At 41.3% G+C, this 13,586-nt stretch overlaps 1 protein-coding gene across 1 annotated transcript in view; it reads left to right on the top strand.

The window, feature by feature from the left end:
• The window catches only part of fam184ab (family with sequence similarity 184 member Ab), a gene marked incomplete at both ends in the record, with an annotated part of 143,909 nt that overhangs the window by 90,376 nt on the left and 39,947 nt on the right, over positions 1 to 13,586 (top strand). Inside the window, 2 exons of the mRNA XM_083934711.1 lie at positions 6,197 to 6,347; positions 9,818 to 10,030. Coding sequence (XP_083790837.1) covers positions 6,197 to 6,347; positions 9,818 to 10,030 — 364 coding nt within the window. The remainder of the gene's footprint in view (positions 1 to 6,196; positions 6,348 to 9,817; positions 10,031 to 13,586) is intronic.

Genomic DNA, 13,586 nt, shown 5'->3' with positions numbered 1-13,586 from the left:
TGTGTGTGTGTGCGTGAGCGTGTGCGTGAGAGAGTAACACCCACTGTTTTTATCTTGCCCTATAACAACGACAGACCATGAAATTAAGACTGGATGGGAAATGGAAGCCTTTATATTTCCCTGTTTTCGTTTCTCACACTTACTAGAACACACACACACACACACACACACACACATACACACACACACACACACACACACACACACACACACACACACACACACACACACACACACACACACACACATACACAAACAGCAAAAACTCCCAATGACTCCCAATATTGACCGGGACAGAGCATTATCTTCGGAGGGCTCCGCAGATCGATCCGGTGTTTAAGCCCCCTGTTCAAAGCTTCTTTTCAAGTGTTAATATTCAAAAACCTCAAAGAATGAAATCGACTGTTTTTGAGCTGATGTTCTTTTGTATTTGGCCACTAAATGCCTCTATTAGAGTTCATCTCTGCACCAAATTGTTTCTTTTTTTTATGCTTAAGTGACTAGACGGTGCTGAATACCTGAACTTGTTGCTTTTAATGACAGGTGAATAAGTGGACAGTGGAGCATATAACCACATATGTTGCTTAAAGGGTTAAAAAACTGTACCAGGGTTGGCTCATCCAAATTTGAAAAAAACAACTGTGTCCTTTTCTCCTGGATAATCCTCAGAACACACTGTCAACTGTTTTCATGAGGACAATTTTTTGGTTGAGAGTGGTTCCAATTAAAGCCGTTCACAGTGAGGTCTTTGGATTATCCGCAGTAATTGGGACGCTGTTTCTGCAAAGAGCAAAAAAAGCGTTTGCCCTCTATGACAGTACTGGATATATTTGAACTGTGGACAAAACAAGACATTTGAGGACGCCATCAAAGAGTGATCATTTTCACTATTAGGTAGACCAAACAAACAAATCTTTTAATCTAGAAAATAGATAAATTGACAGTGGAAATTCTTGCTAACTGCAGCCCCACTCCGTTCATGAATGGGGAAACTACGTACTGTATACTAAAACCGTTTTTTTGTACCAGGGTGTAAACATAGCAGAGCACCGTTTGTTGCAGTTGCAGCGTCTAAGTGACATTTTACAGCTTAATCATAAGTGTAAAGTGTAAAGAACAGTGCAGCTGTCGGTTGAAAACGTCACAGAAATGTCTCGTTTGTGCACACTGGAGAAAAAAAAGGGTCTATCTCCTCCTGTCAGGAACTTCCTGCTACAGCAGATCATATTACATATGCAATAAAATCTGGGCCACTATAATAAATACTGTAGGAAACGATCAAAGGAGACCTGAGGTGTAGCTGATATTGTTTTAAAGCAGAGCTACTCAACTACTGCTGTCAAACATATTACCTCATGTCAAAGCAGCCCTACTGTAATATGAGTATGAACTGTATTATTCTGGTTAAAGAGATTTCTCTATAATCAACATTAAAAGTCTATGATTGGGATCAGGAGCAAAAAAAAAACATCCCTACTTTTGACTGAGACCTTTTCCAAACACCGAGGGCTGTGACGTAACTGCAGTATTTTGACGCCCTGGGAGAACAGGTTGTCTCCTTCTACAACTTTGTTTAATGTCCCGGCTCTTTGTAAAGGTCACACTTGATATTGTTTGATATTTTTAGCCTTTCCTCTCTGAGCCCATGGATGTCACAAAGACAATATTTTTCATTACTCCTCTCCACTTTTTATATCACTTCATTCTCATCCTTTGTTCTCCTTTGTTCTTTCACTATTTGAGTGAAGGCAAAGCTTCAAATAGCAGCTAATAACACCGGTATCATCAAATCAAATCACTTAGCCTATTCACTTATTTAATAGAACAGAGAAAAAGGTAAAAAAAGATTTTGTTAAAGCCAGAGATGTATACAGAGGTTAGGTATTAAATCTCAACATCACCATAATCTTGAAGAAGCCACAGATCATGATCCTAAGATGCACATAATTGTTTTTAACTGTTGATATTGGCCTCGTGATCATCTCCTTTCCAAGTTTGAGCGAAAAGCACAACAAAAAACAGAGGACCAATAAGTGTCAAGTCTTGAATTAAAAAATAATTGATGTTACAAAACCAGAAAGTAGTTCAGGAACCTTTCGCATCCATCTTCCTCGTATCTCAGGAATCATCTCAACCTTAATCTGTCAGCAGCTTCTCTCCAGACAGTTGTGTTATTTTTATATAACTCCCTAGAAGTATAGAGGTTTTTGCCCAAACCCATATTTTGTCCTACAGGGGGGATATGCGTCAACAATCATGCAAATTTAGCCGATTACACTTGCTGAATGCTCAATATTTCTAGTGTTTTCCAGCAGTGCGGAGAAAGGATGCATAACGTCTGATATTTTAACAGTTCAGAAGCGCCTAGAATTAAAAGAACAAAACACAAAAGACGCTGCCATGATGGTGTGACAGTAATGACTACAAATGTCTGCATCAAAGACAGATTAGGAAATGCTTGTTCTAATTTTGTGTCTGCAGTGCTGACAAACTGACTGTGGCCAATTCAGTTAAATCACTAATAAATTGCAGAGTCATAAGCGGAGGTCCACATACCGAGCTCTTGTCTATCTGTCACTCTTCCTCTCCGTCTCCTCTTCATTAGCCTTCACTCACCTTCCTTTGTCTTTCTGCGTGGCTCTTTACTCTCAGGAGGGCCATCTATTCATTTGGTGGTCGGGGTGAGTACACTGTGAGTTAGTGAGCTGTCTGAATTAAGGAGGCTGGCTTTAATCCCCGTTTCACAGGGGGAACAGACGGTTTCTCTGTGATAGCATAATCATGGGAAGAGCTCTCCGGATTACCAAATGAACAGAGGAGGTTGAGCGGATCAGCGGACCAAAGCAGAGACAGTATGATGCTAGTTTGTCTTGGGTATACAGAAGATCTCGTAGAGCATGTGAGGGACTTGGATATTTTGCCTCGTTCACCGTGTGCTGGTAAATGTGGGCCATCCCCAGCCAATTTCATTTTAATTTTTTGTTAAAATCATAACAGAAGTCATCTCAGGAAACTTTTCATTTAGAGACAGCAGTTTATAAACAGTGCAAATACAATCTTATGCCCTCTATGTGTAATTTACTCATTATTGACCTGGATCACAACAGGAATTTTGTCCCCAGAGGATGAAAACAAATGACTTTAATGTTCCAATCTTCCCAGTACCATCAGCAGTAGAGAGCTTGTGTAAGAAGCCTCCAGCAAGTGTGGTGTACAGTCATATCTTCATTTTGGAATATGTGTGTAAACTCTATAGCGCCACCTGTAATTTGAAATTCACAAGGTACACATCAGATGGACAGCTTATATTTAATAACCCTTATTACCAAGCACAGTAGCTCTAATCCTATCTGAGTGTTTGTGAAAAGCTTGTACCTTTGGACTTTGGATGAACAGGAAAAAACAGCATATCTCTCTTTTAAGTTGTGCCACATTGCTGCAAAACATAATTTCCTGCTCAGCTGCTTTCAATACCACCTAAAAATGTAGTTAATTAGGAGGTTAACAATAACAGTACAAGTCCCTGGTCTAAATGTGTTCATAAAGCCTTCTTTGTAAGACTGTTTTGCTTTTCCAAACATTTAAATTCAAAATATATCAGTGCAAATGTTGGGCTTGCAGGTTCTTTGTTGACCTTGAAATAGAAATTTGACAAAAGAATATTAAACACTTCCTGGAAAGGTTAAGCTGCACTGACAAAAAAGATTCACTGAAGAACATGAATGGAAATAAAATGACTTGCAGTGATAAGCCATGCGTGAAGCAGACAACTGTGACTGTAACTCCTTAAGCCTCTGTTGATTACAAAGATTAAGTGGTATAAGGTGTGTTTAAAGAAAATAAATATTACAACAGTAGAGTGTGTATAAAGATGGAAGACAACAGTCTCCAGCTCCTCCTGTCCACATGGACAGGACACTGAACAAAAGTGAAGCCAAAACATCCAGGATAAGGGCACCACCATCTTGTTATTCTGGAACCAGAGACTGTGCAGTAGGGATCAGGGGGTATCAAAGTCCTGCCCAAAAACCCACCTGACCAATCTCTGGTCAGTCACAGCTGTCAATCATGATGTTTCACCCTGTTTTTCTAGCATGAAAGAACTCACCACACTTATCAGAAAAATGATACGCTTGAACAAACATCAGTGTGATAAGACATTTATGTCCTATACTACAGCCAGCCACCAAGGGGAGATCCAGATGTTGTGCCTTTATTTTCAGGGTGTTGTCAGTTGTCAGTCTTTTTATGCAGCCTGTGATTACAATATATTTGTTGTGAAAAGCGTTAGAAACAAATCGTAACTTCATATGTATTTTTTTATGTTTATTTTTAAATTACATTCATTTAGCGAGCTGCAATAAGGTACATTCAACAACGAAGATACTACTTAAAAAGTGAAAGAATCATGCAAATACATAAAACAATTACAAAAAGGCAAAACTACAGTAGTACAGTAGTAAACCGTTGGGCAGTAGCAGAGGGTACTGGACGGGCTGGGGTGTATGCTTTGACCATGTTCTGGATGTAGGAAGAGCCTAAGTCATTAAGGTAGGCAAGAACCAGTGCTTTGATTCGTATTTTAGCCTCCACCATGAGCCAGTGCAGGTGACGAGGAGTGGTGTAGTGTGGGAGTGTACTTCCATACAATCCAGATACATCCTACTGCCAGGTACACACAGACACACAAAATTCCAACGATACTCAAGTCCATATGCTTAATCACACACACACACACACACACACACACACACACACACACACACACACACAAACGCACGCCTTTATATGAGCATGTGGAGCTTTCTATCTCAAAGCACAGACTGCAGAAACCAGCCAATTATTCCACATTTTATCAGGATATTTCTTCCAGCTCTGACAGCTCATTTCGTTCATTCCTTCTTTCTTTTACCTCTCTCCTTCTGCTCTCATCTCTCATCCTGCCCGGCAGATGCTACAAAACAACACTTATTAGTGCGACCAGAGCTCTTTGAAGCCCAAGGGAGTGCATGTGTGCGTCAACGTCTGTGCTTTATACAGAAAGAGGATATGAATGATGATGATGATGATGATGTGTGTGTGTGGGTGGGTGTGTGTGTGTGTGAGTGTTTGTGTTTGTGTGTGCGTGTGTGCGTGTGTGCGTGTGCGTGTGTGCGTTTGTGTGCGTGCCCGCTTTCAGTCTGACTGTTACTGCCTCTCAAAATGACAAAAAAAATGTGTTTGCCTCGATACTTCATTTAACAGCTGCCATTTCAACTCCCACACAGCTATTACATTGACAGCACACACACACACACACACACACACACACACACACACACACACACACACACACACCCCCCCCCGCTGCCATGAAATAAAAAAAGCTGTTAGCACTAGTGTTAAAGAGTGATGGTCACTCAATAGATGCAGTGCACAGGCCTGATGTAAAAGGACCATTTATTGCTCCTTTTGAAGTGAATATTGAACTCTCTGAAGCAGCTTCTGTTGTGCTTGTTGTAGAGAGTCATGTCAACAAAAACAAGTGACAACAACAAGATTGCAAAAGATGATTAAGTATTTAGCTTGTTCACTAGCAATCAGATTTACTTCTTTTACCAAAGCATACCATAACCATTTAGAGTGACAACTTTACTATATATTGGTGGACAGGTAAAGTAGCTCCCTACTGCAGTGACAGTTCAGAGACGCGGAGATTGCAGATGCAGAAGATTCAGAAACTAAAATATTCAGTGTGAGAAAAATGTGTTATGTGTGTTTTGAACATGAAAGTATGTAAACATGTACTTGTAGAAACAAAATTTTAGTATGAACGTGTGAATGAGCAGAATAGGTCCTCCAATCTGTAATTGTTACAAAAAATCCACCTCACCAAATTAATATCAGCTATATTGACAATAAATGTATGAGTTCTTTGTGGTCTACCTCTCTTTTTAGCTGTTCTGGTCAGTCATACATGATTATTCTGTTGCATTATTTTTTTTTTATTATATTGATTATTCAAGTTTTCAGGCACTGACCTTTGCTTTCCTTGCTTTTGGCTTTTTGGAAACTTTGCAATCCACATTTAGAACCGAAGCTGGTTTCGTTGCAGCTTTAGCGAAGCACAGCAGTAGCCAAGTACCTGAAACATAAATACAAATATCTGTGTGTGTGTGTGTGTGTGTGTGTGTGTTGTTGTTGTTGTTTGTTGTAGGCAAGAGTGTAAGAAGCTACGTGAAGAGCTGAAAGAGGACCACGAGGAGGACAAGGCCTCTGCACTGAATCAGCTGGCACAAAGCAAGGAGCAGGAACTGAGCAGCGCCAGGGAGAGCTGGCAGAGGAAAGTGGAGGACCTGCTGGAACAGGTACGACTGCAGCCAAACGATATGTGTACGTGGGCATGTGGGTTTACCATGCATTAATGGAGAGATGTCAGAGTGAGGGGCCTGCCCGTGCACAGGCACCTGGGCAGTACCATTCTACACTCCAAAGTTGCTCCATACGAGGACTTGAACCGGCGCATACTCCAAAGGCAAGTACCTTAAAATTGTACTCTTACTTAGTTACTTATTAGTTAGTACTTAGTTACATTTCACCACTGCGGTCAAGTAGGTGTCCTCATTTAGTGTTAAAGGTGGATCTAATCTTCAGCCTGAGCTGTGAATACCAGACCCCTGCAGCTCGTCAGATGGCTGTAATTATACCAGCAGTAGGAAAATCAATAGTGAGGGAGAGAGAGGCAACAAGAGCAACTGCATGTCATCAAAGCTCATGCTGCCCCCTCCAAGACCTCCTTGTCTTATGCCAGACTGACTTATCACTTCCTCGCACTGGTGGACAAACTTTCACACATTCATTATTTGATGCTGCCGTGATTCCGGCAGAGTAGGCAGCTGCCGCTTATGTCCGTCCGGTAATTTTAATGTAGCGTGACTAAGCTCTCCTGTGGTCATGGTGCTCGCAGACACACAGTGTCAGCGGCTTTATTAATGATCATTTCTGCATGCCGTGCTGCTGGTTGTCATCATGCTGTCCATCAGCTCCCATTGCACTGATTAATGTGTCCACTTCACGCCTCGCAATCAGCAGAACCATACTTATTTACTATGATGTCAAATGAGAGTGGCAGTGGAGCTTTTGATGGATTCGCACCAACAGTGAAGATGCTGTTTGGAAAACAAAGGATGAAAAAGACGTTTTATATGTTTTATAATGGCCTGTATTATGAATGAATATTATGTCTGTGGCAGAACCTTTACAGAATATGATTTCACCTCAAAAAGTAAAACTGCAAATGTGTGAATCAGCATTGTGAATATGGCCCCAAGTCTGGACAGTTAGATGTAATAAGCACCTCTAAGATTTTAAAAGAAAGGGGGGTATGCTACAATACCTTCACAAGGGTCATCGGTTAGTTAAAGCCACATTAATATATACTTGCCGTATATTGACAATGGAAAACATTACTGTGAGTAATGTGAAATGTGTTCATAGTGACGGCCTCACAGAGAGTACATCACCTGTCCTCAAAGCGCCTCTGCACCTTTGGCTCCGTTCCCACTGCAGTGCCAAGTGACCTGAATCTGATATTTTCACTCATATGTGACCCATATCTGATTTGCTTTTGACAGTGTGAACAGGCACAAGTCTCATTGAATCTGACATTTTCAAATCAGAATCAATGTTCTACTGAATCGGATACGTATCGGATTTTTTTTAATGCGACCGCAATCTGAACAGCCAGGTCGCTTTTAACGCGGCTTTGACATCATTCCGATTCACGCTGATCTGTTTTGTAATGAATGAATGAATGACAAATAAAGTTTATTGGAAAAAAGCCAGGACCAGAATCAAAACAAACATGTAGGACAGCAGTGAAGCAGGCAGCCAGTCGAGGGATAGTGAAGGTTTAGACCCCATTAGTACATGGCCGCCACACACTGTTTTTAGCATTAAGCTGTAAGGTCCTAGAATACACCGTTGTGGCATGACGTCATCAACGATCAACTTTGCATGTAGGTCACTTGAGGAGTGTGAGCTGTTCACACAAGCAGGCCACATTTAAAGACGTAATGTGAACAGCCAAACAAAAAATCTGATTTGAGCAAAAAATGTGCATTAAGACCTGCAGTACCTATCTCCAAAAGAAGTCAGTTTAAGTTTAATAATGTCACTGCTTGAACTTGCCTTTAGACTGCCTTTTCTGACGGGGAACTGAAGCCCTTATCTACGCTCCCTTTAAAGCCACCAGACTTCTTTGACAAAAACAGTAATTTTACCTCAAAGAGCACAGGATTTACTGGTCTAAAACATCTTGCGGCATCTTACTGTTGCTGCTATAAACATCTATTTATTTGGAATGTGTGATAACTTCCATATTGCCATAATAGCTCACGTAAAAAATAATAATAATAGCTAGGATTTTCATAGCACTTTTTAAGGGACCCGTGGGAAAAAAAAGTCTGAAGGGAAAGAATTTGTATGCTGTGGTAAAGAGGAGGGTTTTGAGAAGTTCTTTTATTCATTTGTGTAATTTGGCATTATGGATTTCTGCAGGAAGAGAGGTCCAGAGAGTGGGGGCTGTCATACTGAAGGCTCTGTCCCTGTAGGTCCTCAGGTTTGTGTAGGGAGTGGTGAGCAGACTTGTGTCTGAGGACTGGAGGTTCCAGGACAGGATTTAGGGGTGAAGGAGGTCTGATAAGTACTGGGGGGTCAAGTGCATTAAGTGATTTGTAGGTGAGGAGGAGGATTTTGTAAGAGATTTGTGACTTGACCAGGAGCCAGTGGAGGTGGATGAGGGGCAGGGGTGACGGTGAAAAGATTTCCACTGAAAGACCCGTTCCATCTTTAATGTGACGCCCAGTTGTCTCAGTAGCTATAGTCACCCTCCACACTCCAGTATCAATAACCATATGTTCATGGTATTAAAGCTCCTCATGACAGTGTATGACTCATGTCTTAGTCATGATATAATTCCAAAATGTAGAACACAGGTGTTGAGACTGAGCTGCATTTGTTGCTTTCTTTGGTCCACTGAGAAAACGTCTTTGTTGTGCGGAGTAATGCCATGTATCATGATCTGCAAGTTGATCCCACGGGGGATCTATTAATCAACCCTTATTCCAACAATGTTACTAAGTATTAATGTATCACCTGTCAGCCAGAGTAACTTTGTGTGGCTGTTTCTACACGAGAGGACACGTGAGAAATGTTCACAGCAGCTGGTTGACCTTTGAGAAGCACATCATAATAATGGATGTTGTCCTCCATATATATTAAGCTTCTTTATCAAATCATCTTTGTTAGCTTGATCACAGTTGAATACAGTGTTTATAAAGCAGGTTGTACAAGGTTGTCCTTTGTTATCTCTACATTTGTCCAAATGTCCATTATCCTTAGTCATCCAGACAGACTCATTCAGTAAATCTGCTGCTTCCTAACAACAATGAATTCTAGTGTTGCATGTATTGCCCTGCAACATTTGCCATCAGTTCATTATGAACTGCAAACAATGTAGCCACAAAAAGTAACAAACTTTATTGCTAAAGGCTTTAAAGAATTCCAAACATCTTAATATGAGAACCTTTGTTTAAGCTTAATTGATTGCCCTGCCTCTTTGCCCTCTCTGTTATTCTGCTGCATAAACATGCTGCTCCCTAGAGACATCCAAAACATTCTCATACAACGCTCTCTTCCTGCAACATCGACTCGCTCTCCTTTTAATTAGTGTAAGAAATATATGTATGCAACAGTGTAGAGGCAGTGGCTTGTTCATCTGTCCCAGGAAGTATCCCTCCCAGCCTAACACTAAGATGTTTTGTCTGTTCCTCTCTAGATCTCCCTGTTGAAGCAGAGTCTGGAGATGCAGCTGTCACAGTCGCAGTCGTCGCTGCAGCAGCTGCAGCACCAGTTCAGCCAGGAGAGGGAGCACCTGAGGATGCAGCTGGACGAGCTGCAGACGGAGCACCAGAGGCGACAGCAGCGTCTGCAGGAGGTCCACTGCTGCTCAATGCAGGACATGGAGCACGCCAGGCAGAGGGACCTGAAGGTAGGTGCTGGTGAACATGAACGTACATTAACATCCATCTATGCTAGCGAGCAGTCCTCTTCTCCCCTGCCTTTAGCTGGCATACTGCTGTGTTTCTTGCCATGTTACTGTCAATCAGTGCAACTGTGTGAAAACAGCATGAATGTGTGGGCAAATGTGCATCGTACCCTGGGATACAAACAAAATGGGGACCCACTCTTCAAAACGTGTCTCCATCGCCCTACTATTGGTCATTAAAGAGGCCAATACCGATAATGATGTCTGTGAAGTTTAAAATAAACATACAAACCCAAAAATTACCTCAAAAATATAATTGGTTTTGCACTCTCAGCCAACCAATATGCGATCCCATGTTCAATAAGGTAATATCAGCCACTCAAATTTGAGTCAGTCTATCAAAAATGTCATACTGCCATTTGCCAATATTCATGGCAGTATCCAGTAACAGTTCAATCAGAAATGACAGGTGATACAGCCTGACAGATATGCTGTGGGCAAGACTGAGCCATCAGATGAGTGGGACAGTGACTACAATTACGTGCAGAAAATATTCAGTCTTATGTCTTTATTTCAAAAAAGACAATACTTCTACTAAGCTGTTCACATGGCTTATGAAAATGTATACTGTATTAATATAAACAGGGTTATTTGAAAGTTTTTCACTGTTAGCAGACTTCCCTCTTCCTTCAACCACCTTCCTCAAAAGGTTCGTGTTGCAGTATTTGCACAAATCCACAAGGCCGACTGTGAGCTGTAAACAGGCAAGAGGCCGTAAAAACACCAACTGAGATTCATATTCTCAGTGTGCTAGATACATGTCTAGAGAATGCTCCTAAAACCTGAAACTTATCGGCATTTCCCTCATGTCCTAAATGGAAAATTTGGAAAAGGGCATTATTTGGATTATATGGTGCAGCTCAGACTCTGTGTCAGAACAACAATGAAATCAGCACCATGGAGAGCTACTGCATGCAAACCTTAAACTCAGACTCAATCAGTACCATGGACAGAGATCTTGTGTCACAATAGCAACATTTGTCCTGGAACTTGGCGAGACCACTGCAGAAAAGCCAAAACCAGAAAAGCCAAAACCAGAAAACCTGTCTTTTCTCCACACTGAATCCTTAAACCAAGACGTGCATTCTTTAGAACTGATTAGCCCCTAATCATATGCAAGCAACGTATGCGTTTGAAAAGAACCCATGAACTATGAGCTGCAGCATTTTGTCTTCTTCTCTGCCAATTTCTCCGGAGAAGTCATCCAGTCAGAGTCAAGGTTAGAGTGGCAGTGAGTCATCTCCGTCATTACTCACTCTTACTGACAGCAGACAGCTTCTATATCAAGTATCTGTGCTGACAGCTCCGCGGTTCCTCTTTATAATGTCAAAATATGCAAGCACGAACCAACCATACACACTCGTTAAAGGTGCCAAGAAAATGTTCTTTGACGCTAATCCTTCCATTTCACAGTCAAGGTCGATTTGGATGGGCTATACATCGCAATCTCAAATCCCCTTTTTTTCTACTCGGACACTGTAATTGTGTTAATGCTTTAGGCAGAACGGAGGTCAGGAAACAGTGTCCTTATGATGTGTTTTTGCCAACTCCTCGAGAACAAGTGTGTCTGAGGAGAATATCACCTCTGAGTCACACAGCACTTAAAATATCTGCAGATTTCATTATTTTCCTGTAACTGCTGTAACAAACATTCTCGTCCCTGTTATCTCCCTCTCCTCCTCCATTTTGTGTCTTCTCTGATGCAAACACACACTGGTGCACACTCCCTCAATATAACACACACGCACACAATCAAGCAACATTTTCTGTCATACTCTGAGTTAATAAGAAGCCAACCAACGTGTAAAAAGGCAGAAAGAAAGGCTCTTTATTGTGGTGTGGTGTTTATATTTCTGTCAGTGGTGCAGGGAGAGAAAACTCAATTATCCAGAGTGGAGGCATTAGATGGATGATTTGTGTGCTTGTGTTTTATGTGTGTTGGGAGGTACATTCAGATTGTCTGGCGTTATCTGTTCGCAGGGAGTAATAAAGTTGTTACAAATTTCCGCCACACAAACACATTCACATAACATTCACATAATTTAGCGCCCCGATATCTCGCTCCCTAAAAAGAAACAAATAAGAGCGGTGAGTGTTCGTGGAGCAACTGACATCTTATTGGTTTGCTTATCATCTTCTGTTCTTCTGTCTTACTTATCTCTCAGACTTTTGTTCACTTTTTCTTCGCCTGCATGCTTTCAGAGAGAAAATACTGTCACCTACTCTTCAAATTAGTTTACAAAATGTATGAAATATCAAAGTAAAAGGAAGATTACACACATAAAAAAGGAATGGATTGTTAGCCTATAGCAGCAGGGCTCTAGGGGTGGCTGTGTCGAAACCTCCACCACTTTGTTCCAGATGGAAGTATCTCAACAATGAAATGGATCATTAGATTTTGTACAGATTTGTGGTCCCCATAGGATGAAACCTAATGAATTTGCTGACTTGTTTAGTGCAGTTCAGTCTTTATTGTGCCCCAAGGGAAATATGTCCTGCAGACTGGCAGAAATAAACACAGTCAGTCAATCAGTGTCATCCATCAGTAAGGCTACATAAAAAGACAACTCCATTAGAAAGAGTTACATCAAATAAGTAAATACAAATTAAAACCGGAAGAAAAGACAACAATGAGACAGCAACAGGGGGCGCAAACTAGTAAGTACAGTACAACTGAAGTTATTTACAGGCTAAAGTATAGTTTCTGTCCTTTTCTGAATCAAATTGACTTTGGTGGAACTATTTACAGGTTTGCCTCATTGTCCTAACTTGACCCCTGTATCACTCAGACCTGAGGTATGTCACTAATTCTAGCTATAGGACCCATCATTGTGCCTTATTCAGCATGGTAAGATGGCCATCGCTAAACCCTTTGATGGTTACAACACGGGTACATTATTCTGCCCTACAAAAGTACAGTAACTACAATATCACTGATGACATGATGACCAGTTCTGCACAGGTTTGGGCCTGAAAGTATGGAGGTCAGGAGTGATTTTGTCAAAAGGTTGTACCATGGCAAAGCAGTAAAACATAATCCATCAAAGAAGTGCCAACTATTCATTTTTTGTTGTTTTTTTAATTATTTTGTAGTGGGTGATGTTTTTATTTTTGCAAAATCAATCAGCCAGGATGCAGCATCACTGAAAGACACACACACACACACACACACACACACACACACACACACAAAGAGCAGACACCAGCCCTGGCAGAGGCCATGGGGCCGGCACAATTTTCAAGCCCACAATATCACTAAAATTCTCTCTCTGGAATCTTGCCCGTGTGCAGTCATTTCTCACGGTCAGATACTCAAAAAGTTTTATCTGCCTTTATCTCTAACAGGCTCCACTAGTGTAATGCTCTCTGTTCTGGTCTGCCGAGAATAGCCTTGACTAAACAGAAGATAATGCAGCAGCTTGAGTGCTGACTAAGACCAGAAGAAGAGAACACATTACAGCTGTTACAGTCGACGTGTCTGCTGCAGGTTAGTGTAGCC

The sequence above is a fragment of the Echiichthys vipera genome (assembly GCF_963691815.1).
Source record: "Echiichthys vipera genome assembly, chromosome: 19".
NCBI classification, from domain to species: domain Eukaryota; kingdom Metazoa; phylum Chordata; class Actinopteri; order Perciformes; family Trachinidae; genus Echiichthys; species Echiichthys vipera.
The sequence above is the reverse complement of the archived record's forward strand: the minus strand, read 5'-3'. Positions and strand labels throughout refer to the sequence as shown.